The sequence below is a fragment of the Sarcophilus harrisii genome, chromosome 1, assembly GCF_902635505.1.
Source record: "Sarcophilus harrisii chromosome 1, mSarHar1.11, whole genome shotgun sequence".
Classification (NCBI taxonomy): domain Eukaryota; kingdom Metazoa; phylum Chordata; class Mammalia; order Dasyuromorphia; family Dasyuridae; genus Sarcophilus; species Sarcophilus harrisii.
The window spans coordinates 342,786,815-342,812,794 of record NC_045426.1 but is presented as its reverse complement, the minus strand read 5'-3'; the positions used below and the strand labels follow the sequence as shown (position 1 = coordinate 342,812,794).

Here is a 25,980-nt window from a genome sequence, read left to right as displayed (position 1 = left end):
GTAAGGGCCCACCACAAACATGTTACCCTATTAGGTACAGAAGACAAAAATGAAACCCAAAGAGTCTCCTGCTTTCAAAGAGTTCACAATCCTAAGAATTATACTTAGCTCTTTAAAATTATACTAATCACAATTACATTGTACAGTACAATTATATTGTAGTTATGCTTTAAAATTATACTAATCCAAATTACACTGTATAATACAATTATATTGCAATTATGCAGGTCTGTATCTTAGCTAGATTTCACGAGATCCCTAAGGGGAGAGGTCTCATCTCCTCTCCACCTTTCTATTGTACCTTATCCCCAATCCTTAGGTGCCAACTGTAAGAATCTGTGTAAATTAGATGTCAGTGAGTTATCTTTTGAATGAATAGCAGCTAGTTTGAGTAAAGAGGGTTTTCCTTAGTAACAGCTCAGGGATTTAGAAGAAAAAGTTCCACAAAAGGGAAATTTCCACATATTATAGACCACCATTGTCATCACTCATATTTCTGTGGAGCACAGGAGTTTCTTTCTCCTCAATATCTTTGTGAGGGAGATTATTTATAGATGAACAAAGGGATGTTTATAGAGAAGAAAGGATTTGACAAATGCTAACAGCTAATAAAGATTGTACTTAGAGTGATTTCTAATGCTAGAAAGAAACATAACAAACCCATCCCCCCTCATTTTAAAGACCCTTGAAAATAGGAACTATTTGTGTATTTGCATCTCCATAATCTTGAAAAATACCTAAAAGTAGTCTGGGCTTTATAAATTTGCATTGAACTGAATTCAGAGTCTTTTATAATCAGCCCTTTCCAACTATTGCAGGTTTTTAATGCCTTGTTCCCTGCCATATACCTTGATCTGCCATGACACTGGCTTCCTAACACAAGTCACTCCATTTCCCGTCTCTGGGCATTTAATTCCCCATGCTATATACTCTTCTTCCACACTCTTGCTTTCCGGTTTCTCCTCAAGTCCCATCTAAAATCTCATATTGCCAGAGAAACCTTTCTCAATTCTCCTTAATCTCCAAATTATCCTGGATACAGTTTGTTTGCACTAATTTGTTTGACGTTTTTTCCCCTTCTTAGACTGTGAACTCCTTAAATATAGAGTTTTTTGCCTTCCTTTATAATTCAAGTGTTTAGCACAAGGCCTGGTGTATAACAAATATTTAATAAATTCTAACCGACTAGATGACTCACTCTTAAGGAGGGAAATTGGGGTGGAGAAGAAAATTACCTTGCTTCATCTTTAGTTAGTAAATGTTTAGACTTTGGGACTACTCATGCCTTCCTAGGTCATTGCTCCTTTTGGACTGTACTCCTGCCCGTGACCTCCCTGGATGAATTACCATGGTTCACAGAGATATTCTCTTGTGGCTCTCAGAAGTAGATTCCCCAACGCTTTGCCACTTTATAGTGTATTCTAGTTCTTTTGAGAGGGGGCATTGCTATGTAATTTCTTCCAGTAACCAACAGGTGGCAAACCACCTCCACCAAATGGTCAGCTTGCTTCTATACCCCTAGTTCATTCCAGAGAGAAACTGGTCTACATGCGAGTCTTTCTCCTCTAACTAGGGGTCCTGGAGACTGACCATTGTATATTTTTCCCTCTCTTCCTTGATGTGAATTGCTAAAAGTGACAAGCATTCAAGAAATGCTGGTGAAATCAAAAGAATATAAGTTGGTAGTCTTAGGATCGTAGATTTAAAAATAGAAAGGATTGTAGGGGCCATTAATTCCAACCCCTTTATTTTATTCATGAGGGAACTGAGGTAGAGAGGAATTAAGTAACTTTTCAGAGACATACATTCACATGATTGGACTCAAATTCAGGCCTTATTGAATTTCTCTAGATCTAGTACTCTGTGCAATCCTTATTTCTCTAGTTAGAGTTTCAAAAGCATCTCCAAAACTGCTATCTATTAGTAGGTGGTTTTAGATATAGAGACTGGGTCAGGGGGAAAAAAATGTCAAACTGGTGTTCTGAACTTCGCCAGAAATAATAGAGATATTTAAGTTGGAGTCTGTGATCTTTAGAGAGATTTTAGGGAAGTGTATACTTGGATTACATATATATATACCTTTATTTTCACTTAACTTTTACCTTAAATTTATTATTTTCTTCAACAAAATAAAGCATTATTCTGAAGTTTCCGTAGTTTTAGCAGATAGGCAAAGGGGTCTGTTAGACAAAAAAAAAAAATGTTAAGAACCCCTGGTATAGTTTTTGACATCTGCCTCTGAAAAAAATGATTCTCTGATGAATAGCCAGAATGAGCATTGTATGAAAGGGGACAGGGATTTGAGATCATGGTTAGGGCCTAGGACTAAGCAGAAGACTGATTGAGGTATATGAAGGGTATTGAATTCATTCTGATTCAAGAGAACCCAGTAGGTGTAATGGTAGGAAAAGAAGAAAGTACATCTTCCTGCAAAGTTCTTTCAAGCTAAAGTGACCAGAATCTAAGGAGGTGACACTAAGCCCAAATCAAAACCAAGAGACTGAATGAAGCCAGATGTTAGTTTCTGGCCCTGGGCATCACAACTAGTAGCCAAACCCATCCAAGGGCTATAGAAAGGAAAAAGTAAATATTCTTTCTGGAAGCTATTCCTCCCCTCTGCTATATGAACACAGTGATCCCATTCAACGGTATAATCTGTATTGCCTTTCTGCACTTCAGGACCTTCTCTGAGTACATTATAACCGTGGGCTGTATTTTTTCTGTTTGATTTTTTTGGTCAAGGGAATTTAAGGGACTTCAAAGTCCTTTAAGAGCTTAACCCCCTTTTTTATTTTCTCTTTGGCCCCTGGAGTGGCTAAGGGTCCTGGTGCCTTAAGTAACTCAGACTTTCCAGTATATAATAGATTTAGAGCTGGAAAGAACCATGAAAACATTATAATCCAAATCAACTTTCTGGCTTCACAGAGGAAGAGACACATTCAGAGAAGTCAAACTCTTTATAACAGGTTATATAACTAATAATGAACAATGATAGGATATAAAGAATGTATTCTTTCCACTAGATCCTTCCCTAGGATAAGAAGTGGGACCCTTATTCAACTAAGCCACTTTGTGTAAACTCTAGCATTCCAGCCCCAAATGCTAAAAACTCTTCTCCACATCTTATGCATACTTGAATATAAGAGGTCAACTAATATTCTTTTCTAAATAATATTAAGGTAGAAAAGGAATGTAAGAAAGATAATGACAGCAGTTAGGAAAAAAAATTTTTGAAGGAGGTGAACCCTGATCAAGTCCATCAGGGTACCAAATTGTCCCTCTAAGGAAAGAGCAGTCAGTAAATTCATGAGTTCAATTATGTGTTTTGTGGCAAGGAGCATTCTACTATCTTCCTTAGATCAAAGACCAAAGATACCTTTAATTGGTGGCTGCCAACAACAATAACAACAAAATCTTATCTTCTGCCTAATTCAAACCCTGTATATCTCCTCCTCTTTTTCTTCTTCCTCCTCCTCCTTCCCTTCCTCCTTTTCCTCATCTTCCTCCTCTAAGTTATCTTTTCTGGTTAAACCTACCACTGAAATGATCTGTCTTTTCTTTAGATTCCTACTTTTTTTGTGCTATAGTCAGTAATTCAATAAGATTAAGTGCCTATGTTCCAGTCTCTGTGCCAAGTGCTGTGGATACAGAAAAAAGGCAAAATATAATCCCTTCTCTCAGTAATTCACAGTCTAATGAGGAAGACAATGTGGAAACAATTATTATCAAATAAATAATGTGTATAGGACAAAGTGGAGATAATCACAGAGGGAAGATGTTAACATAAAGAGATCGGAAAAGATTTCTTCTAGGAATCTGGAGTTTGGAACCCTGGGGAGCCAGGGGCTAAAGTGAGGAAGGGGAGAATTCTTAGCATGGGACCAGCCAAGAAAAATGTCAAGCCTGGAAATGGAGTATCATCAATGGAGAATGAGAATGAAGGTCATGTTACTGGATCCTAGCAACTGAGGGGGTGTAAGGTATAAGAATTCTGGAAAAGTGGGAATGGGGCAAGATGTGAAAGACTTTGCATACCAAATATATGGAATAGAGGGAGGCAATTGGAAGTCACTGGAGTTTATTAAACTGAGGGCTGGGGAGGGAATGGTACATGTGTGACATGGTTGTGCTTTAGGAAGATCACTTTCCCAGCTGAGTAAAAGATGGACTAGAATGGGGAGAGACTTAGGCTATAGTCCCACAGTCAATGTAGCCTGTGAAGACCATCATCTGCCATTTTTTCTAAGCTGTCTGAGTTTATTTCTGCTGTGAGGCCCCCTCCCTTACTGCTCTTTTCCTATATGGGGACTGAAAACCTGGCACACACTATACAAATTATGCCCCATGTTCAGCCTGCATAAGTCCATCTCATTTCCTCAGTTAGAATGGAAACTCCTTGAGTCAAGAAAACTTCCTCTACCGACTTCCAAAAGAAGTATTTCCTTGTTTCATGACTGCTTAAACCCTGGTCCTAAAAACACTGATTAGTTTACCATCTTCTGACCCCTTTAGTGCCTCCACCCCAGAAATGTGGGGCAAGTACTGCCAGGAAAATGTATGTCGGGCACAACGGGAGAAGACGGCATCTGTCAACCTGAGGTTGCTGATCGACAATATCCTGAATGACAGTTCCAAGGACCTCTGCGTACAGTGTGATGCTGTCAACTTGGCCTTCTCCAGGGGCTGTCAGGAGATTGAGAATGCCAAAAACAATCTGGAGCATCACCTGAGAAAAGTGAGCACCTGTGCTGGGAACACCTCCTGCTCACCATCTCTGCCTCAAAGCCCTTGGGCACCAGGCCCATGCTTTCAAAATCCAGTTAGTCAACTGACATGCATTTTTTTAAACACTTATCCTGAGCCAGGTACTGTGCTAAGCACTGGGGATTTTAAGAAAACAGAAAACTGTAAAGCTCACAAGTCCAGTAGTGGCGACAATACAAACAATTACATAGAAATAAGCTTTATACAGGACAAATTAGAGATGACTATGTTGTTTTTCTTTTTGTTTTGAGGGGGACCAATGATATCATGGGATGAGTAAATTGAATTTAAGTGAGGCAGAATTGTACAAAGTCATCAACCTCAGTTTCTCCTCTAGTGCAGGGGCTTTACAAAAGTCGGGATGATTGATAATAGCTTAAAAAGTAGCAGATGACCTTGGCATCTTCCATGTCTGACCAAGCTCTTAAGTGCTCCACAGCACCTGCTTCGGATGCCTTCATGGCCATTGGAACAAATAAATTATGATCAGCCAAAGAAAAGCACTAGCATTAAGGGGATTGGGAAAGGTTTCTTTTATGAGGTTTAAGTAAGATGTGAAGGCAGTCAGGGAAGCCAGTAGATAAAGATAAAAAGGGAGAGTGTTCCAGGCCTGGGTGACAGTTGGTAAAAATGATCAGGAGATGGATTATTCTCTATGTGATGAATAATAAAGAACCAGTGTCACTGGATCACAGAGTAGGGAAAGGCATAAGGTGTAAGGAGACTGGAACAGAAGGAATGAACTCCAAAGCATTTTATTTCTGATCCTGGAAGTGATAGGGAGTCATTGGAATTTATTGAATAAAGAGCATATATAATCATGAACAACTAGGTAGTGCCATACTACACAGAGAGAACTGAGCCTGATGTCAGAAACTTTATCTTCATGAGTTCAAATCCAGCCTCAGACACTTACCGGCTGTATGACCCTGAGCAAGTCACTTAACCCTGTTTGCCTCAATTTCCTCAGCTGTAAAATGGGTTGGAAAAAGCAATCAACTCTAGTGTATTTGCCAAGAAAACTCCAAATGAGGACATAACTAAAAAGTCACTAAACAACAACATAATCATATTTGCATTTTAGAAGGTTTAATTTGTAACTGGGTGAAGGTTGTATTGGTGTTGAGAGAAATTTCTGGTAGAAAAATCAACCAGCAGACTATTATAATAGTCTAGGCATGATGAGGGTCCATACCAGAAAAGTGGTAAATCTAAGAGGAGAGAAAGAAGGGGGTAGATAAGACATGTTCATTTACATGAATTTCACTCTGTAGGCAGACATAATTTTATAGATAATCTAGTCCATTCACCCAGGGCAGAAATCCCTTCCGTAGAATTCTGGTCATCACTTGGTCACCACTTGAAGCAGTCCGATAACTACTGATGATAGCCTAAAATAGCTCATTCCTTTGTCAGGAATTGCTAGGAAGCCTAAAACAGCCTATTATCTAGAATCATGTAATGTCTGGGCTAGAACTAGCTCGTTTGGCTCAAAATCCTCATTTTACAAAACCAAGGCATTCATAGATTTGAAATATTTCATCCATTGTTCTATTGTTGAGAAGTAGCCACTAATGTGGATATTCCGTGTCTAAGACCATAATTCTTTCCATGACTTCCAATCACTGGTCTTCTATGAAATTCTCATTTTCAGCCAAGCACAAACTTGTAGCAAAGGTCCCTTCCACCCAGAATCATAGCTTAGTCTGGACTCCCAGATTAAGCACACAAAACCCCTTACTGTTCCTTATTCCAAACCTAGAAGGGCAGTGAACTACCTGGAGACCAACAGCCAAGGCTCCCTCTTTCAGCACTTAACACAGATAAAAAGAAGAATCCTGAGGACTTCTTATTCAAGTCCTCACTTCCTCAGCAAGCCCCAAACTGTTTTGGTTTTTTTGGGCTAATAGCAGATCCTACTCAGCTGCTTCAAAATAATTTGACATTTGGGATAATTTGCTACAGTTATAAAGTGGGAGTGACACTGTAGGAAGGTCATATCCTAAAGGAGTTTTGATGGGAATGAATGGAAGCAGCTCCTGTGCTTGGACAGCAGAGGCCAATTTGCTCTGCCATATCTCACCCCTGCCAGGGCAGGAGTGCCCTGTACAACATTCTGGACAGGCAGTTTTCCATGTTCTGCTGGAAGACTTCAAGGAAGTGGAACTCATCACTATTCACTTGTGAGATGACTCTTTGTAATAAACTGGAATCAACCTCTTACAGGCTTCCCTTTTTGGTCTTCTCCCTTTTGCATACTTCCTGTGGCTCAATTTTATCATCAATAAAATAGGGGTCCCTTCCAACTCATCACAGACCACCTGAATTTTACAGATGGGCAAAGTGAGGCTTGCAAAGTGACATGGCTGTCACTACACAACTAGAACTTGCCTCTCACCCTCTCATGTTTCCTACCTCTACCTCTTTGATAAGTAAGAACAGGTCCCCAGTTAAACCTATAAAATGATATAATTGGACTCATTGACTTCTAAGAAACTGATAGGTGATTCTATGACACTTTTCTTTCTATAACTTCCCCCACTATTCCCTAGCAGAGTGTTTTTGGAGTGGTAAGTGAACAGGATACTTAGCCATTTTGATTCAAGCAGCTCTTGGGACTTTTTATCATTTCCAATTTGGCAATGATTCATCAGGTTTCTTTTATTAAACAAATGGCTGGGGCTCCACTAGCAAAAAGCAGGTATAGAACACAGAAAATTTCCTGCAGTGTCCAAATAGTTCTACATATTTCTTGTTATCCCTTTTCTCATTTCCTTGGTTGTTTTGGCTCCAGGATCTCTGGTCAATGAATGTTGGGACTGAGCCATAAACTTGTCCCTGTTAGCACCATCTCCAAGCTTTTCCTGTGCTTTAGGGACAATTCTATTTCAGTCATTAGAATAACAAGACACATACAGTTAGAAGTGATATAATGTTTAGGAATACAAAGAGGAAATATGGTAGAAAGGGAGGGTGGATCTGAAGCCTAAATCTACCTGATAGAACATTCAAATGCCTGAGTTGAGAAGTCAAGGGGTTCGTTTTTCCCTCTGGTCAAGCTCAGAGAGCATGATAAAAGATAGAATCCACAGAGAGTGCTTTAGAGAGTCATGTCTCCAGTCCTGCAAGAAGAAAGAGAAATGATTGTGGACTTGGGCCTCTGGGTTTAAGTATATGACATATCCCTGGGTCTTACCATTTACTGAGCTGGTTCAGTTCTGTCACTTGGTGAAAGCACTCTTTTTAGACTGCTGTCTTTCCCTAAACTTGCTGGTTATCCATATTAACCACAGATGCTCAATCTCCTGTGTAAACACTTTGTTTCTTCCACAGATACTCAGAGAAATTACTGACCAGGAAAACAACATTTCATCCCTCAAACAAGCTATCAAAGACAAAGAAGCCCCCCTGAGAGTAGCTGAGACGAGGCTTTATCAGCGATCTCAAAGGCCCAATGTGGACCTCTGTAGGGACAATGCACAAATCAGGTAATGACTTTATCCAGGCTTCAAATAGATTATATTTTTGTACTTAACATAGCACCCCATTAGCTAATCAGAAGATCCCTGGGGTTGCTTTGGGATAATTCAGAGTATAGTCTGAATCCTCATCTTTTATAGTATTTTGTTGCTAGATCATTCTAGAGATACATAGGTACATTAGCAAAAACATTTAATAAATATATTAAGAGGAAATTAAATAATGCAACATTCTCTCTACTCATACACAAAAGAGCATAATATCCTACATCTCCAGAAGAATTATTATCTAATTTTCCTTTAATTCCCCTTATATCCAACCTATTGAAAGGACACAGTCAAAATTTCTAGAAGTCTATATTTAGAACACATAATCTCTGAATTGTAGTATTTTTCCTAAGGTTCCTTCAGAGAAACTGGAGAGTAGATGAAATCTTTTACCTTAGCCATAAAGTCATCTATATGTGTTTCTAGGGACCGGGGAATGCTATTGTTATATGACTCCACATAGTGCTTTCTCTCCGAGAAACAGTTTGGTTATGAGAAAAAGTACTGAATTTGGAGTCAGCAGATTTGGGCATAAATCCAAAATTTTAATACTATCTTTTGCCTTTCCAAATCTCATTTTCTTCCTTTCTAAAATTATGAGATTTAAAAAAATTATAGTGCCTATTTTGTAAGAGTATTGTGGAATAAAGATGGGTTTTTAAAATTTATTTTGTTTTAAACCGTTGGGTGCATATGAGTCTTGGATTTCATTGGTGTCAAGAATTTCTAGTGAGAAAATTTCCTCTACTCATACAGACGGGCAAATATAGAGTCATAAAGAGTTACTTGGGGGAATGGAGTTCAAGAGTGATTTGTTCAGGATTATAAAAGTAGTCAGTATTTCTTAGAGACGGGACCAGAACAGAAGTCTTATACTTCTTTAATCAACTATTTAAAGAAACTTTGGCAAGCATATAGCATTATCAATAAAATAGGCTAGTATTATCATGACACAACCTTACTAGAGGAAAAGCACACACTCCTGGTTGAAACAAAAAGTGATCAGACAAATGGAGAGCCCAAACTTTGCCATTTTCTTGTCAAGTGGTATCCTCTACCCTTGGCATCAGTTTATCTGTATAATTGTGGGGAGGGGGTAAGTGATCCCTTCTGTGACTGATAGATCAGTAGCAGCCAGATTCCAGTTCTCCCTGGATATCTTCCCTGCTCTGCCTTTCTGTACAAGAAATCTCTCCCTGTGTATGCACCCAAGTGCAGCAGAACACTCATGTTTATTATTCAAAGATTACAAGGAAATCTATTAGCTCCATGAGAGCACATTCCAATATAAGGATAATTTTTTCCATTAATGTATCCCACAGAGTACCTTCCAGCTGAGCCTCTTTCAAATTAGCAGAATCTAAATCACTATTGATTAAAGAAAATGAAATTAAAACAACTCTGAGGTACCATCTTGCACCTATCAGACAGAAAAAGAGAATAAAAAATGCTGAAGGGAATGTGGAAAAAATTGAGACATTAATGCACTGTTGGTGAAGTTGTGAACTGGTTCAACCATTCTGGAAAATACTTTGAACTATGGCCAAAGGGCTATAAAACTACACAAACTTTTTGATCTGGCCAATCTACTACTAGTTCCATATCCCAAAGAGATTAAAGAAAAGTAAAAGGATCTATATGTATAAAAATATCAATATCATCTCTTTCTGTGCTGTCAAAGAATGGAAATTAAGAAGATGCCCATTATATGTGGGAATGACTGAACAAATTGTGGCATATGATTATAATACAATATTATTGTATTATAAGAAATGATGAATAAGATGGTTTTGGGAAAATCTCGGAAAATCTCTAGGAACAATATGAAATTAACATAACCAGGAGAAAACTGTACACAGTAACAGGAATATTGAATGATCGGCTGCATCTGATCAATACAGTGATCCAAGAGAATTCCAAAGGACTCATGATAAAAGTTTCTATCCACTTACAGAGAGAAAATGGATAAAGACTTAATGCAGATTGAAGCATATTTTTAAGGATCATATGGAAATATGTTTTGCATGGTTTCACATGTATAATTGATTTCACATTGTTTGCTTTCTCAACGGGTGGGAGTGAAGCTAAAAGAAGGGGAAAAATTTGAAATTCAACTTTTTAAAATTGCTGTTAAAAATAAATAACAAGATTTTTTTGGAATGACAGCTGAAGACCACAGCCCTAAACCAGAAATGACCTGATTAGAAATATCAATGAAATTTTCTGAGAAGAAAAGACAGGAATCAGGCAGATAGATGCTAGATTATCCCTCCAAGGAAGGTTAAAAGATTTGCTTTTTAAAGGGGTTTGAATGTTGATGAATTCAGCTAAGACAAGGATCCACTAAATATGTGAGGAAAGGACACAGAAAGAAACAGAAAAAGAAAAAAATTATGTGGTGATGGTCACAGAGTGAGACTACAGCTGTAAACGAAAAGGGAATTGGATTTGGAAGGAAAAAATAGAGCATCAAATCCATCTGCCATGTTGAGTTGTCTAGGCAATGGATAATATTTCTTTATTCACCATAAACTCATGAGGTACTTATTGTTGTTATAATTATTGTTGTTCAGTCACTTCAGTTACATCTGACTATGACCCCATTTGAGCTTTTCTTGGCTATTTCCTTCTCCAGCTCATCTTATAAATGAGGAAATTGGCAAACAGGATTAAGTAACTTGCATATAGCAAATAAGTGTCTGAGATCAAATTTGAATTCAGGTTTTCCTGACTCCCGGCCTGGCACTCTATCCACTGTGACACCATTTGATAGACAAGGAACTTCTCTGTATATTGTTTGTACAAAGTTTGTGTATTATTCTTTCTCTTCACCTCCATCCCATCGTGAGATCTTTGAGGCAGGGACTGTGTTTTTGCTTTTATTTGTATTACTAGCACTTAGCATTGTCCTTGGCACCTAATAGGAACTTAGTAAATGCTTGTCATGGGGAAAGTCAATAGCATACACAGTCCTGACAATGCCTGTGGCACTTGCAGATAGGACAAATGGATGGACTGCACCAAATTTTTTCTAGCAGATAGTGGCTTACCCTCTACTTATTCAGATCAGCCTTCCATAAATCCAATCTAAGAAGCCAAATTAGATGTTTTCCACCCAAGGCCTTCACATCGTCTCTTCGGAGATAAATTTGTTTCACATGTCTATCACATTGCATGATGGATCAGGTCAACTACACTCTGATCAGAACTAGTGATTAAGGCCCCATCACATAGCTTCATTATTACTAGGATGCTTTACAAGATTCATGATCTTGTCAGTGTAGGTACTTTCCCCACTGACAGAACATATATCTTCCATGCCTTACCAGACAGATTCATTAATTACTAGGTCAGAACATTTAAAAAAGTTAAAAATAGTTTAAAATCACTTGGATTCATGAATTGTTAAAGACATAAAGGTAGGGCAGCTAGATGGGGCCATGGATAACATGCAGGGGACATGGAGTCAGGAAGATTCATCTTCCCAAGGTCAAATCTAGTGTTAAACACTTACTATCTGTGTGACTCTTGGTAAGTCATTTAACTCATATTAAACATTTACCAATCAACTCTAGTGAGACTATAGGAACTGCTTCCACTCCACCACTGAACCTTATTTCCCTGATTTCCTGGTTCAGGATTATTTTCTTGCTAGACTACTTCTGTAGACACACACACACACAAACTATTTTGATGGCATTCAATTTATGTTGAATTTAGTTAATAATTTTTATTTAAAAAGATAGTTATGTATTTGTTGAATTTAAATAAAATTTTATTAAAAGAAAATATTTATGTATTTGATGACAATAAATACACCTAATGAACAGACAATTCTCAGACAAAGAAATTGAAACTATTTCTAGCCATATGAAAAGATGCGCCAAGTCATTATTAATCAGAGAAATGCAAATTAAGACAACTCTGAGATACCACTACACACATGTCAGACTGGGAAAGAGAATGCAGAATGTTAGAGGGGATGTGGGAAAACAGGGACACTGATGCATTGTTAGTGGAATTGTGAATACATCCAACCAATTGTGAATAAATCCAACCATTCTGGAGTGCAATTTGGAACTATGCTCAAAAAGTTATCAAACTGTGAATACCCTTTCATCCAACAGTGTTACTACTGGGTTTATATCCCAAAGAGATCTTAAAGAAGGGAAAGGGACCTGTATGTGCAAGAATGTTTGTGGCAGCCCTCTTTGTAGTGGCCAGAAACTGGAAACTGAGTAGATGCCCATCAATTGGAGAATGGCTGAATAAATTGTGGTATATGAAAGTTATGGAATATTATTGTTCTGTAAGAAATGACCAACAGGATGATTTCAGAAGGGCCTGGAGAGACTTACATGAACTGATGTTGAGTGAAATGAGCAGGACCAGGAGATCATTATGTACTTCAACAACAATACTATATGACGATCAATTCTGATGGACCTCGCCATCTTCAGCAATGAGATGAACCAAATCAGTTCCAATGGAGCAGTAATGAACTGAACCAGTTACACCCAGAGAAAGAACTCTGGGAGATGACTAAAAACCATTACATTGAATTCCCAATCCCTATATTTATGCCCACCTGCATTTTTGATTTCCTTCACGGGCTGATTGTACAATATTTCAGAGTCCAATTCTTTTTGTACAGCAAAATAATGGTTTGGACATGTAAACTTATTTTGTATTTAATTTATACTTTAATATATTTAACATGTATTGGTCATCCTGCCATCTAGGGGAGGGGGGAGGGGGAAGGAGGGGAAAAATTGGAACAAAAGGTTTGGCAATTGTCAATGCTGCAAAATTACCCATGCATATAACTTGTAAATAAAAAGCTATTAAAATTAATAAAATAAAATAAATGGAAAAGAGATTTAAAAATAAACACATCTAATGGATTTTTCCATTCTCTTTTTGTGAAATAAACTCTCAAGATGCTGATGGATGACTTCCATACAATTCACTATTTTCCACTATACACTTCCTTATATAGACACTCAAGGTCATTAAAAGAAATATCACAACCAGAGACCTGGTTTCCTAGCTCATTGCTTCCCCCTTTCCACCTGGACAAACATAATGGTGTAATGGAAATTGTACTTGACATCTGAGGCCTTGGGTTCTAGTCCTGCTCCTGCTCCTTACTACTTATGGTGACCATGACTATTGAAATTCCTTTGGCCTCAGTTCCCTCAACTGTAAAATCAGTACATATGTGTGTACTCAGTTATCTTTGATATCCTATTCAGTTTGAATTCATAACATGGCATACAAGATCTCTTCCCTTGACATACCCCTCTATTAACTCCAGTGAACATACTCATTATAATCCTTTTGTTTTTTGTTCTCCTGTGTCTTTGTGATTTAGACTGGCCAGTGAAGTGGAAGAATTAACCATGTCCATCAAGGCTCTAAAAGAGAAGCTGATGGAGTCAGAGCATGCCCTGAAGAACTTGGAGGGTACTCAGATGATTCTGGAGAAGGAAATTTCCATCAAAAATAATAGTCTGTTCATTGACCGTCAAAAGTGCATGACGCATCGCTCCCGCTACCCCACCATTCTCAGGCTGACTGGCTACCAATAAGGACTCAAATCCCTCTATTCAAGACTACCCCATTCCAAAAGAAAACTCAGAGTTGCATTTATTATTTAAAAAGAATAGCACAACTTCTATAATAGAAAATGCCAGTTATGCGAAATAAAATGTGTTTACCTTTATACATTTTCCTTCTAGTATATTAAAACTAACTTTAAGCTCTTAAAACCTTGATGTATATGGACAAGTCATTTAATTGTTGCCTGCCTCAGTTTCCTCATCTGCAAAATAGGGATAAAAATAACACACCTTCCAAGTCTGTTGTGAAGATAAAACAAATCTTAAACTACTAAATAAGTGCTCATTTTCATCATCTTTATATTATGGATATAAATCATAGATTATAGGACTTTGGGAATAAGCAGAAAGGTACATTAAAAATTATTTTGCTAATCTCTTGGTTTTATAGTTTGAGAAACTTAGACCTAGAAAGGGGAGAAATCTTGCCCAAAGTCAAACAGGTTCTAAGTAGCAAAGCCAAGGTTCAAAGTCAAGTCTAACTCCAAATATAGTATCCTTTTTCCCATAACAAGCTAGTTTCCAAGACACTACAGAGCATCTGCTTGTTTCTTTAATCTAATCTCCCTAATTAACTAGTCAATAAGCTTTTCTCAAGAGTCTGGGAAGCAGGTCATAGAATCAAAGAATGTTTCAGATGGAAAGGATCTTGATCCAATACTTTCATTTTACTCATGGGAAAACTGAAACCCACTGAAGTGAGGAACTTGGACCAAGGTCATGCAAGATAGGAGAGAGCCAGGATGTGATCTCTTAACTCCAACATCTAAGGGTATTTCTATTTATACCATGCTCAAATATCTCCCAAACACATTCACAACAGTTCTCTACACACCCTTTCTTGGCTACCCTATCACCCGTAATAAGGCTTTTGAAGCAGGATACTCTTTTCTACAAATATCCCTTCTTGGCAGCATATGACATCTTCAAAGACCCCTTTTTAGCATTGTTTCTTCCTACAAACAGCTTTATTTTATTCCTCCATCCCATCATTTCTTCCATTTCCTTTTTCTCTTCTCCTATACCTTCCCTATCCCTACAAACATGAGTATGGCAGTTGCTTAGGTAAGGCTAGAGTTAGAATAGGAGTGGAGACAGTAAAGAGGTTGTATATTGAGAATGTATTGCTTGGTTTTGGAGTTATAATAGTTGGGCTTGGTATAGTAGGAACACAATGATACTTTATGTTCCCTGTTGAGGAAAACTATCTTGAATACCCTTCTGTGGGTGCTACATGAGAATTTGTTTACTCTTCCATACCTATACCCACCCTAGAACCATGTTAGAACCATGATACTCCTGTATAAAGGCTTCCTCTGAAACCCACAACATGGGCAAAAATAGGAAACTGAATTGTCCAAGTTATGGAATATTTTTAATATTAAGCACATACTATATATCAGGCACTGTGTTAAGCATTTTACCACTTTTTCTATTGATTTGGGGTATGTTTTTTGTAGTAGTGGTACAATATGGATCTACTCTTATTTTCTTGCCAAAAAATCACATCTTCTCATGAAAAGGAAGAACAATTTATTTTTCTTGCATAAGATGAGAAATATGGAAATATGTTTAAAAGGATTATACATGTTTAACCAATATCAGATTGCTTGCTCTCTTGGTGAGGGAGGATGTAAGGAAAGGAGGGAAAAATCTGGAACATACAGTCTTACCAAAATGAATGCTGAAAACTATCTTTACATATATTTGGGAAAATACTATTGGCAGGGAAAGAAATTAATGAATTGCTGGGGGGAAAAAAAGATCAATGTCTTGACATACAGAGGACAAAAGATCTTGCTCATCTTGTGTGTCATCTTGGGAAGGAGACAGATATTCCAGAAAGGTCTGACTTGGTAACTTATCCAGCATAAAGAATTCTTGGAAAGTAAATCTCTTCCAGCAAGGAGATATCAAAAGGTTAAGTGCCTTGCCCAGTCCATATAACATAGCTAATAAGTGTTAGAGGCAGGAATTAAAATCCGGCTTTCTTCACTATAAGACCCACCCTGTCATCTGCTACTCCATCCCTCTGTCCCATGACCAAAAAGATCTTGACCACTTAGAGGACAGGTAGCAAAGACTGACTGGATGCTTGTTGACGCAATAAAGAGAAGCAAATAAGGTTGAATGAGACAAACTCTGAACTCCCTTCCAATCATTGAGATGCTATGATTGCATATGAGAAGATTCAAATCAATGACTACAAATGCAGCATCATACATTTAGTCTGGTTATTTTGACCAGTCTCATTAAGGAAGAGATCAACTTGGTCTGTCCAGTAGCTCAGATGATGTAAGGCAGATTGCACTTAATGCTGACCCACAGATTCCCTTTAATCTATGTTCTCCCATTAACACAGAGAGCTCAGAGTTGGCTGCCTTATTAAAACTAAGTCTAAAATTACTGTACTTTAATTGAAATGATGCAGGGAACTACATTAGGGGAGCATTGTCCTCTGTGATAGCCAATTTCACTCTGAAGTCCATTATCCTCAAAGCACACTAGCTGTGGCTGCTAACCATTCTGACTTGGGGAATTAAAAGCCCAAACCTTTGCTCTCCAATAAATGACATCAGCCAGACATATTCAATCAGTTCTGCCCAGGACAGGAAGCACTCTCTGATGTAAGTCCAAAGCTGAGGGACTAAGGGCACTGTGTGAGACAGCAGAATGCAAAAGGAAAGAGAATGAGATAAATTAATAACTTAGACTTGCCCCCTTCCCAAGATGGCACACAAGATGAGCAAGGTCCACTGTACCTCAAATCACACTTCCTTTCCTGAAAATATGTGATAGTTGGAATTACAGGAAAAAAAAACCTTCCCAGTGATATTTTATCTTCATACCAGAAATAGTGTAGATTCTGTTCCCACCTTCATCTTGTTCTAGCTAACTAACCAAAACAGAAGAGAAATTACAAACTTAATTACAGTTCTTATTGGCAATAAATTATTAAGATTTCCCTAATTATAATCATTTTCCATTCAAATATTCCTGAGCTGTATTAAGAGGCTCAGGGCTCAGCTGATAACACCAGGCATTCTGATTCACTGGATTCCAATTAGATAGCCAGGAAAAGGCACCTGAGAATATTTCCAGAGAATAATTACAGAAGAGTGGAGGCAATGAATCTGAGTTCTCCTTCTCCTATAGTGGTTGCAGGGAGCTACATATATCATGTTTTGAGAGTTTTGAAGCTTTTTTTTTTTTCAAAACAATTCTATGAGGAAGGGAGGAAGGTAAGTTCTATTTTCATTTTATGGATGAGAAAACTGAGGTTCAGAGAGATAGTCGTTTATCATACCCAAAGCCACACAAATATCTTGAATACTTAGGTACTTAGGCAGCTAAGTAGACCAATGGATAGAGTTATGGGTCTGGAATCAGGAAGATCTGAGTTCAAATTCAGAGTTAGATACTTAATAGCTATGTCACTTTGGGCAAGTCACTTCATTACTTCTTGCTTCAGTTTATTCAACTGTAAAATGGGTATTCTGGGCTAGACTTTACTCAGGCCAATTCCTGATATTTTAGGTTCCATGTTGGAAGAAAATGATATTTGCAGAATTCAGAATTTGCAGGAAATGAACAACAAGACATTTAATAAGGCACAGCTGAATCAGAAGCTAAGAGATCCCCCAAATCAGAGATGATAGGCTCCCATCGTGATTTACCAGCCAAGCATTTGAGTTCCTTTCTACTTCTCATGGCTGCTTTGTACTCAGGTAAGGAGAAAGTTGCTTCAACTGTTTGTGACCTTATTTCTTTTGAGCCAACCAAGTCTTGAAGAATATCTCAGTATCTTTTTTTTCTTTCTTTTAAAATTAAAGCTTTTTATTTTCAAAACATATGCATGGATAATTTTTCAACATTAGCCTTTGCAAAAACATATGTTCCAATTTCCCCGCTTCCTATACAGCGAGTAATCCATATATGTTAAACATGTTAGAAATATATATTAAATCCAATATATGCATACATATTTATATAATTATCATGCTGTACAAGAAAAATCAAATCAAACAGAAAAAATGAGAAAAAATAAAATGGAAGTGAATGACAACAATAAGAGTGAGAATCACTTATTGTGATACACACTTAATTCGCATAATCCTTCTCTCTGGGTGTGGATGGCTCTCTTCATCACAAGATCACTGGAACTGCTTTGAAGCATCTCGTTATTGAAGAGAGCCACGTCCATCAGAATTGATTATCATATAATCTTGTTGTTGAAATATATAATGATCTCTTGGTTCTGCTCATTTCACTCAGCATCAGTTCATGTAAGTCTCCCCAGGCCTTTCTGAAATCGTTTCTCACAGAACAATAATATTCCATAACATTCATATATCATAATTTATTCAGCCATTCTACAACTGATGAGCATCCACTTGGTTTCCAGTTTCTAGCCACTACAAAAAGGGCTGCCACAAACATTTTGTTTTGTCTGTTTGTATTCTTTGATCATTTATCAATTGGAGAATGGCTTGAATTCTTATAAATTGGAGTCAGTGGTCTATTATATATTTTAGAAATGAGGCCTTTATCACAACCCTTGAATGTAAAAATGTTTTCTCAGTTTATTGTTTCCCTTCTAATCTTGTCTGCAATAGTTTTGTTTGTATAAAATTTTTTTAACTCAATATAATCAAAATTATCCATTTTGTGATCAACAATGATCTCTAATTCTTCTTTGCTCACAAATTTCTTCCTCCTCCACAGGTCTGAGAGGTAAACTATCATATGTTCTTCTAATTTGCTTATAATATAACTCTTTATATCTAGATCATGATGCCATTTTGACCATATCTTGGTGTACAGTGTTAGTTGTGGGCCAGTGCTTAGTTCCTGCCACACTAGTTTCTAATTTTCCAGTTTTTGTCAAATAGTGAAAAGGCCCCAAAGTTAGAGCCTTTCTCAATATCTTTTAAGGGAAAAATAGCCTAATTTGTCAGAACTGGGGAATAGAGTGTGGAGGGGATTAGAATATTAATTAATCTTACCATACCTGGCTGTCACCTGAGTGACATGGACAATACTGTTGGACTGGGATTCAGGAAGACCCAAACTTGAATCTAGATGTGGACATTGTGTGACCCTGGTCAAATCACAATCTCTCTCAATGTTAGTTTCCTTATCTATAAAATGAAACTAATTATAATACCTTCTCCACAGGGCTCTTATGTATCCACCTGAGATAACATATTTAAGATGTCTTTCAAATCTTAAAGCATTATATATGCCATGTATTAATATGGATTATTTCTTGACATTTTATTAATTCATCAATATATTTATTAATATTATTTCTTAACATTAAACTATTTGATTTACTAGTATAAATTTTTAATAATAGCTTTTTTATTTTCAAAATACATGCAAAGATAATTTTTAATATTTATCCTTGCAAAACCTTGTGTTCCAAATTTTTCTTCCTCTCTTCTATCTTTCCCTAGGCAGTAGGCAATCTGATATATGTTAAACATGTGCAATTGCTGCCCAAGAAAAATCAGATCAAAAAGAAAAACCATGAAAAATAAAAAAGCAAGCAAACAACAACAAAAAAGTAAAAATACTATGTTGTGATCCATTTTAATTTTCCATAGTTGTATCTGAATGCAGATGGCTCTCTCCATCACAAGTCTTTTGTAATTGTTCTGAATAACCACATTATTAAAAAGAGCCACATCCATCAGAACTGATCATCACATAATCACGTTGCTGTGTATAATGTTCTCTTGGTTCCACTCACTTCACTTGGCATCAGTTCATATAAGTCTTTCCAGACTTCTCTGAAATCATCCTGCTGATTGTTTCTGGTAGAACAATAATATTCCCTAACATTCATATACCATGACTTATTCAATCATTTCCCACCTGATGGGCATCCACTCATTGTTAATTGTTAATAATCCATATATCCATATTAAACTTCATCTTGGTACATCTGGGCTAATGTATTAGTATATTAGGATAGTTCTAGATCTTGATTGCCATCTTTTATGTCAGCTGTTCTTTTTTTTTTTAATTTATTTATTTTTTTTATTTAATAGCCTTTTATTTACAGGATATATACATGGGTAACTTTACAGCATTAACAATTGCCAAACCTCTTGTTCCAATTTTTCACCTCTTCCCCCCCACCCCCTCCCCTAGATGGCAGGATGACCAGTAGATGTTAAATATATTAAAATATAAATTAGATACACAATAAGTATACCCGACCAAAACGTTATTTTGCTGTAGAAAAAGAATCAGACTCTGAAATATTGTACAATTAGCTTGTGAAGGAAATCAAAAATGCAGGTGTGCATAAATATAGGGATTGGGAATTCAATGTAATGGTTTTTAGTCATCTCCCAGAGTTCTTTTTCTGGGCATAGCTAGTTCAGTTCATTACTGCTCCATTAGAAATGATTTGGTTGATCTCGTTGCTGAGGATGGCCTGATCCATCAGAACTGGTCATCATATAGTATTGTTGTTGAAGTATATAATGATCTCCTGGTCCTGCTCATTTCACTCAGCATCAGTTCATGTAAGTCTCTCCAAGCCTTTCTGAAATTATCCTGTTGGTCATTTCTTACAGAACAGTAATATTCCATAATTTTCATATACCACAATTTATTCAACCATTCTCCAACTGATGGACATCCATTCAGTTTCCAGTTTTTAGCCACTACAAAAATGGCTGCCACAAACATTCGTGCACATACAGGTCCCTTTCCCTTCTTTATAATCTCTTTGGGATATAATCCCAGTAGTAACACTGCTGGATCAAAGGGTATGCACAGTTTGATAACTTTTTGAGCATAGTTCCAAACTACTCTCCAAAATGGTTGGATTCGTTCACAACTCCACCAACAATGCATCAATGTTCCAGTTTTCCCGCATCCCCTCCAACAATCATCATTATTTTTTCCTGTCATCTTAGCCAATCTGTATGTCAGCTGTTCTTTTAAGTTTTGTGTCATGTGCAAATTTTCAGGTGTGCCATCTGTCTTCATCCAAGTGATAGCAACCACAGTAACAATTTAAAAAAAAACCTTAAATCACACAACATGAAATGCTGATGCCTGAGCTACTCCCAACAGATACTTGCTTCCAGATTTACAAAGAATCATTAATAATTACACCTCCTGAATGGAACTAATTGTACTATTGTTTAGCTTATTCATCTCTCATATTTTTTCTCAAGAGATATTTTTAAATTCTTTGCTATAATCTGATTAAAGCTAAATTTCAACATTCTCTTTATCTGCTAGTTTGATGACCATATCCATAAAGGAGATAAGGTTTATGTGATTTGACATCCTTTTTATAAAAACTTATTATCATATTGATTGTTTTTTATTTTTATAGCATAACTACCTCTGGAGATACACAAAAACACTTTCAATGTCAACATTTCCCACAACTCAAATGGAACCTTTCCTTGTAATAAAAATCAATTATCAAAACATCCAAACAACTAAATTCATCTAATACTATATCAAACATTTTGTCCCAGTAAACCTATTTCTCTGCCATAATAAGGGAAAATATTTCATTTGTAATGGTATTAATTTTTTTAATGATTAAGAGGTTTTTTATAATAATCCTTTCATTTACATTGTTATGTAGTCATGTTTATTAGTCTTTTGGATCAGTTAATTTCACCTAGCATCAGATAAATCCTCTTTATCTTTTCTCTGGATTCTTCATTATCCCTTATTTCTTGTTATATAATAATATTCTATTGTATTCACATGCTATAGTTTTTTTCAACCCATTTCCCAATTGATGGTTTCCTACTGTTTGTAGTTATTTGTGACTACAAAGAGTGGCACTGTGAATATTATAAAAACAAATTAGATTTGTTTCTATATTTGACCTTTTGGGGGTATATGTCCAGTAGTGGAATTACTGAGTCCAAAGTATGAATAGTTTAATCATTTTTTTATGTTATTCCACATCAAGATCTAGGAGAGTTGGAACTATTTAAATTTCCATTAGCAATGTTTTAGTTTGCCTGTTTTCCCAGTCTTTCCAACATGATTTCCAATTTTTAAATATTTTTGTCAATTTCAAATTGTGAAATGAGCATCAGATTTATTTTAAATTGCATTTATGGTTTTTTTGGGAGAGGGGATTTGGACCATGTTTTCAAATGATCTTAGGTAACTTGCAATTGGTCTTGTATCCTTTAATTATTTAATCAGAGAATTTATACTGCTTTCCAAATGGGGGAAATTATTTGGATCCTGCCTCAAACATACACTAGCTGTATCATCCTGCATAAATCATCTTTCTCAGCCTCTATTCTCTTATCTGTAAAGTGGAGATCATAATAGCACATGTATAATAGCACAAATTTGTATCTCAAATAGAGGTTTTTGAAGCTTTTCAAACGTTAAACTGATATGTAAATGCTAATTTACAATGCTACTATTAGAAAGAAATAAAGAGTGATAAATGAAGACAGAAAGAAGACAGAGCTATTAATCTTCTTGTTTGCATTTTCTGTCAAAGACTATAACTTTTTGACTGGAAAGTACAGAATAAAAATGATCAAAGGAAAGTTGAGACCGAAGATAAGTAAGAAAATAATATCTTTGCATATTTTTTGATAATTTATCTTTTGATAATTTATCAAATTATAAAAGTAGCTCTTGGGTTTATATGGAGAATCAACCCAAATACATATCTTTTATCACAGACTTGGCAGAGACAGTTTTCCATATGACAGTTCCTTACATCAATGGGATTATAGCTTCTATCCGAAATTCGCAAAGATACTTATCCATTTTATTTGGGACAAATTATTTTCTTAAATAATAGCTTATTTTCTTAATTGATGTCCATTTATTTTATTTATTTGTAGTCCAAAGACCCAATATCAGTGTGGTACCGGTATGTCTTCTCTTTTTCTCTAGGCTGCCTTACTTCCCCTCCTTTTATTCTTGATGGCACATCATAAGGAGAGGAATATGCTACCAAGATTTGGTCGTGATCATAGTTGCAATACATTGATATAACCAAAATTCTCGAGTCCCCAAGATAACACTGTTGTAGAGAATATACTCTTCCTACTCACTATTGAACCAAGACTGGTGTGTGTCACATTTTCACAAATTCAGTCACAATGATGTTATTGACTCAAAACATTAAATACCAAATGATAAGACAAAAGGAATGATGACATTTACTCATTAGAAGGCAAAAGCTAAAATACTCAGAACATAACATTTATTCAATAAAAGATAAAAATAAGATCAAAATGCAATAATGCTTCCATAAACCCAGATCATTGTTTTACACAACTGCACACAGTGTTCATTGTAGGGAGGAGCAGTATGAAGAGATGAGCATATGTTTATAGAAATTTAGTAGGGAATCATACAAACAAGGAAAATCATGTGTTCAGGGCAACTCACAACTTGGACCTCTGAGGTTTTGGCAGCCACGTCTCCTCTTTTGTTCTCAAAAGTCTCCTACTGTTTCAATTGGGTCTTTGAAGCAATGTTATGTTCTTTTAATATACTTTTAACAGAATTTTGAAAAATGTGTATTATTTGAGAAAAATATACAGCATTACATTTCCAATGAAAAGCAGTTTACTTAAAACTCAGATACACCAGCTAATCAGATCTATACACTAAGAGGAGCTATGAAAGTGTTTCCTTTCTCAAACATAGAGGACAATTAAGGAGGCAACACTGGCAACCATAAGAGTTTTCCTCTGTCTTAGGGGATAGATAGTATCAAAAGGCAGCTCTTCAAATAACAGAGGATGCTACTTCTGTGTAGCAGTTATAAGGCTCCTTTTCTCACTTATAATGCTCTCTGATATCTTCAAAGCCTGCCTGTTAGCCAGACTAGATTTCTGTCAGTTTCAGAATCCTGTTTTCTGTAAGTTTCTCTTAACTTTCTTTATCCTTTATTCCCATATTTTTTCTGACTCCTCTTATTTTCAGCTTTTTTCCCCCTAAAGCTACTAATAATGCCTCCTTGTGTTTAGTGACTCATCTCTATGTGAAACTCTTAAAAAAATCCAACTGTCAGAAATGGCCAGTATATAATCTTCTTATGATTTCCAGACAGTTGTTTAACTTAAAGTTCTTCAGTAATATATCCTTAGAAGCAATCTGAAAGCATGTTGTCTGAAAACCAACTTATGAACAAGAATACCTTATAGAAATCCCCACTTCTTTTCAGGATTTTTCACTCTGAGAGTCCCTCAAAACAGTCAGTGATTCTCTTCAAGCACTTTTATCTGATGAACTGGCACTTCTCAAGCTGAGTTCAATGATCCATTCACAAATGTTTTCTTTTTTCCCCTGCTCATTTGAACAACCCAAATGTGCAAATTAAGGAGGTATTGGGGAAAGATAGTGCCTCACATGTGTTAAATCTTTTTTATGGACACACATTTCTGACATTCTATTTATTCTTGATGAACTTGTGAGGTCTCTTTGGGGTCACCATTTTGTTTTGTAACTGTTTACTAACAATATCTTTAATTAATTTAGAATTTTGCCAGGGATATATCAAAACTTGATGGCCTTGAAATCTGCAGATTTCATCTTCTTCTTCTTCTTCTTCTTCTTCTTCTTCTTCTTCTTCTTCTTCTTCTTCTTCTTCCTTCTTCTTCTTCTTCTTCTTCTTCTTCTTCTTCTTCTTCTTCTTCTTCTTCTTCTTCTTCTTCTTCTTCTTCTTCTTCTTCTTCTTCTTCTTCTTCTTCTTCTTCTTCTTCTTCTTCTTCTTCTTCTTCTTCGGATTAGGGTACATTTACCCTCCTTCAGACCTATGGTATTTCTTCCATTCTCTGTGATCTTTCAAATATCACTTAAAGTAATCAGAAATTACACATCCACTCATTCTTTTATTATTGATGATGAAGTTCATCTTGAATTCATCAAGGGCAACTAAGTGCTCAATTATTATTTCCTTACTTATCTTCAGTCTCAACTTTCCTTTGATCATTTTTATTCTGTACTTTCCAGCCAAAAAGTTATAGTATTTGACAGAAAATGCAAACAAGAAAATTAATAGCTCTGTCTTCTTTCTGTCTTCATTTATCACTCTTTCTTTCTTTCTAATAGTAGCATTGTAAATTAGCATTTACATATCATTTTAACGTTTGAAAAGCTTCAAAAACCTCTATTTGAGATACAAATTTGTGCTATTATACATGTGCTATTATGAGCTCCACTTTTCAGATAAGAGAATAGAGGCTGAGAAAGATGATTTATGCAGGATGATACAGCTAGTGTGGGTGTGAGGCAGGATCAAAACTCAGATTTTGACTCTATCCACTTTCCTGTCTAGCTACCCTAGGGCTCATGTCCCTATTTTGAGTCTTCTCTTTTCCCCAGTAGAGTTTAGAATGAACAACAATACAATACTTGCTATTATCCACAACTAGCCTCTTTTTATTGTAAGCTTTACTATTTCTGACATTTTAATAGCATCTTTCTACAAGCATTCTTCATTACCAGTTACATATTTTTATATAAAATCTACATTAGTTAGAGAGCTTCCTGTGCAGCCATATCAAGTTAGAGAACTGATCACTGGAAAAGTTTTCCTTATATGGATTTTAAATCTGCCTCTTCATCACATCCAGGTTCTGATTCTAGTTCATTTTTAGGGATAAAAGGAAACATTCTGCTCCCTCTTCTACATTACTGACAGAAGTAGCAGGAGAATTCTTCCCTCAACAGAAGATTTATCTTCTCTTACTGGGAGTAAACTCAAGAAGAATTAAATTTTAATCCATCCTCTCATACTTCCCAGTTTTGTTATTTAATCTCTTTCCCTCAGTTTCCTCAACTGAAAATAATGAGCTTTGAGAACAGAGGATCCTCTCCATATCCTAACCAGATACTGGAGGAGTTTTAGTGGAGAATTCCTACATGAAATTCCTTTAAGTAACTGGAGATTATTTTATTTTCATTATCTTCTATCATATCCCTAGTTCATAGGATAATGGAGCTAGAACTAGAAAAAAAAACTTCAGAGTCCTCTCATTCAAACCCATCATGTCACAGATGAGGAAACTAAGGCCCAGGAAATATATATATAT

At 36.3% G+C, this 25,980-nt stretch overlaps 1 protein-coding gene across 3 annotated transcripts in view; it reads left to right on the top strand.

Annotated features, from left to right (window-relative positions):
• TEKT4 (tektin 4) overlaps nt 1-14,016 on the top strand; it is an 85,338-nt gene extending 71,322 nt beyond the window's left edge. For all 3 annotated transcript variants that reach the window (XM_031945751.1, XM_031945749.1, XM_031945750.1), the window contains 3 exons: nt 4,513-4,735; nt 8,098-8,252; nt 13,666-14,016. In XM_031945751.1, the coding sequence (XP_031801611.1) occupies nt 4,513-4,735; nt 8,098-8,252; nt 13,666-13,882 (595 nt within the window). In that variant the 3' untranslated portion in view covers nt 13,883-14,016. The remainder of the gene's footprint in view (nt 1-4,512; nt 4,736-8,097; nt 8,253-13,665) is intronic.
• Nucleotides 14,017-25,980: the final 11,964 nt, after the last annotated feature.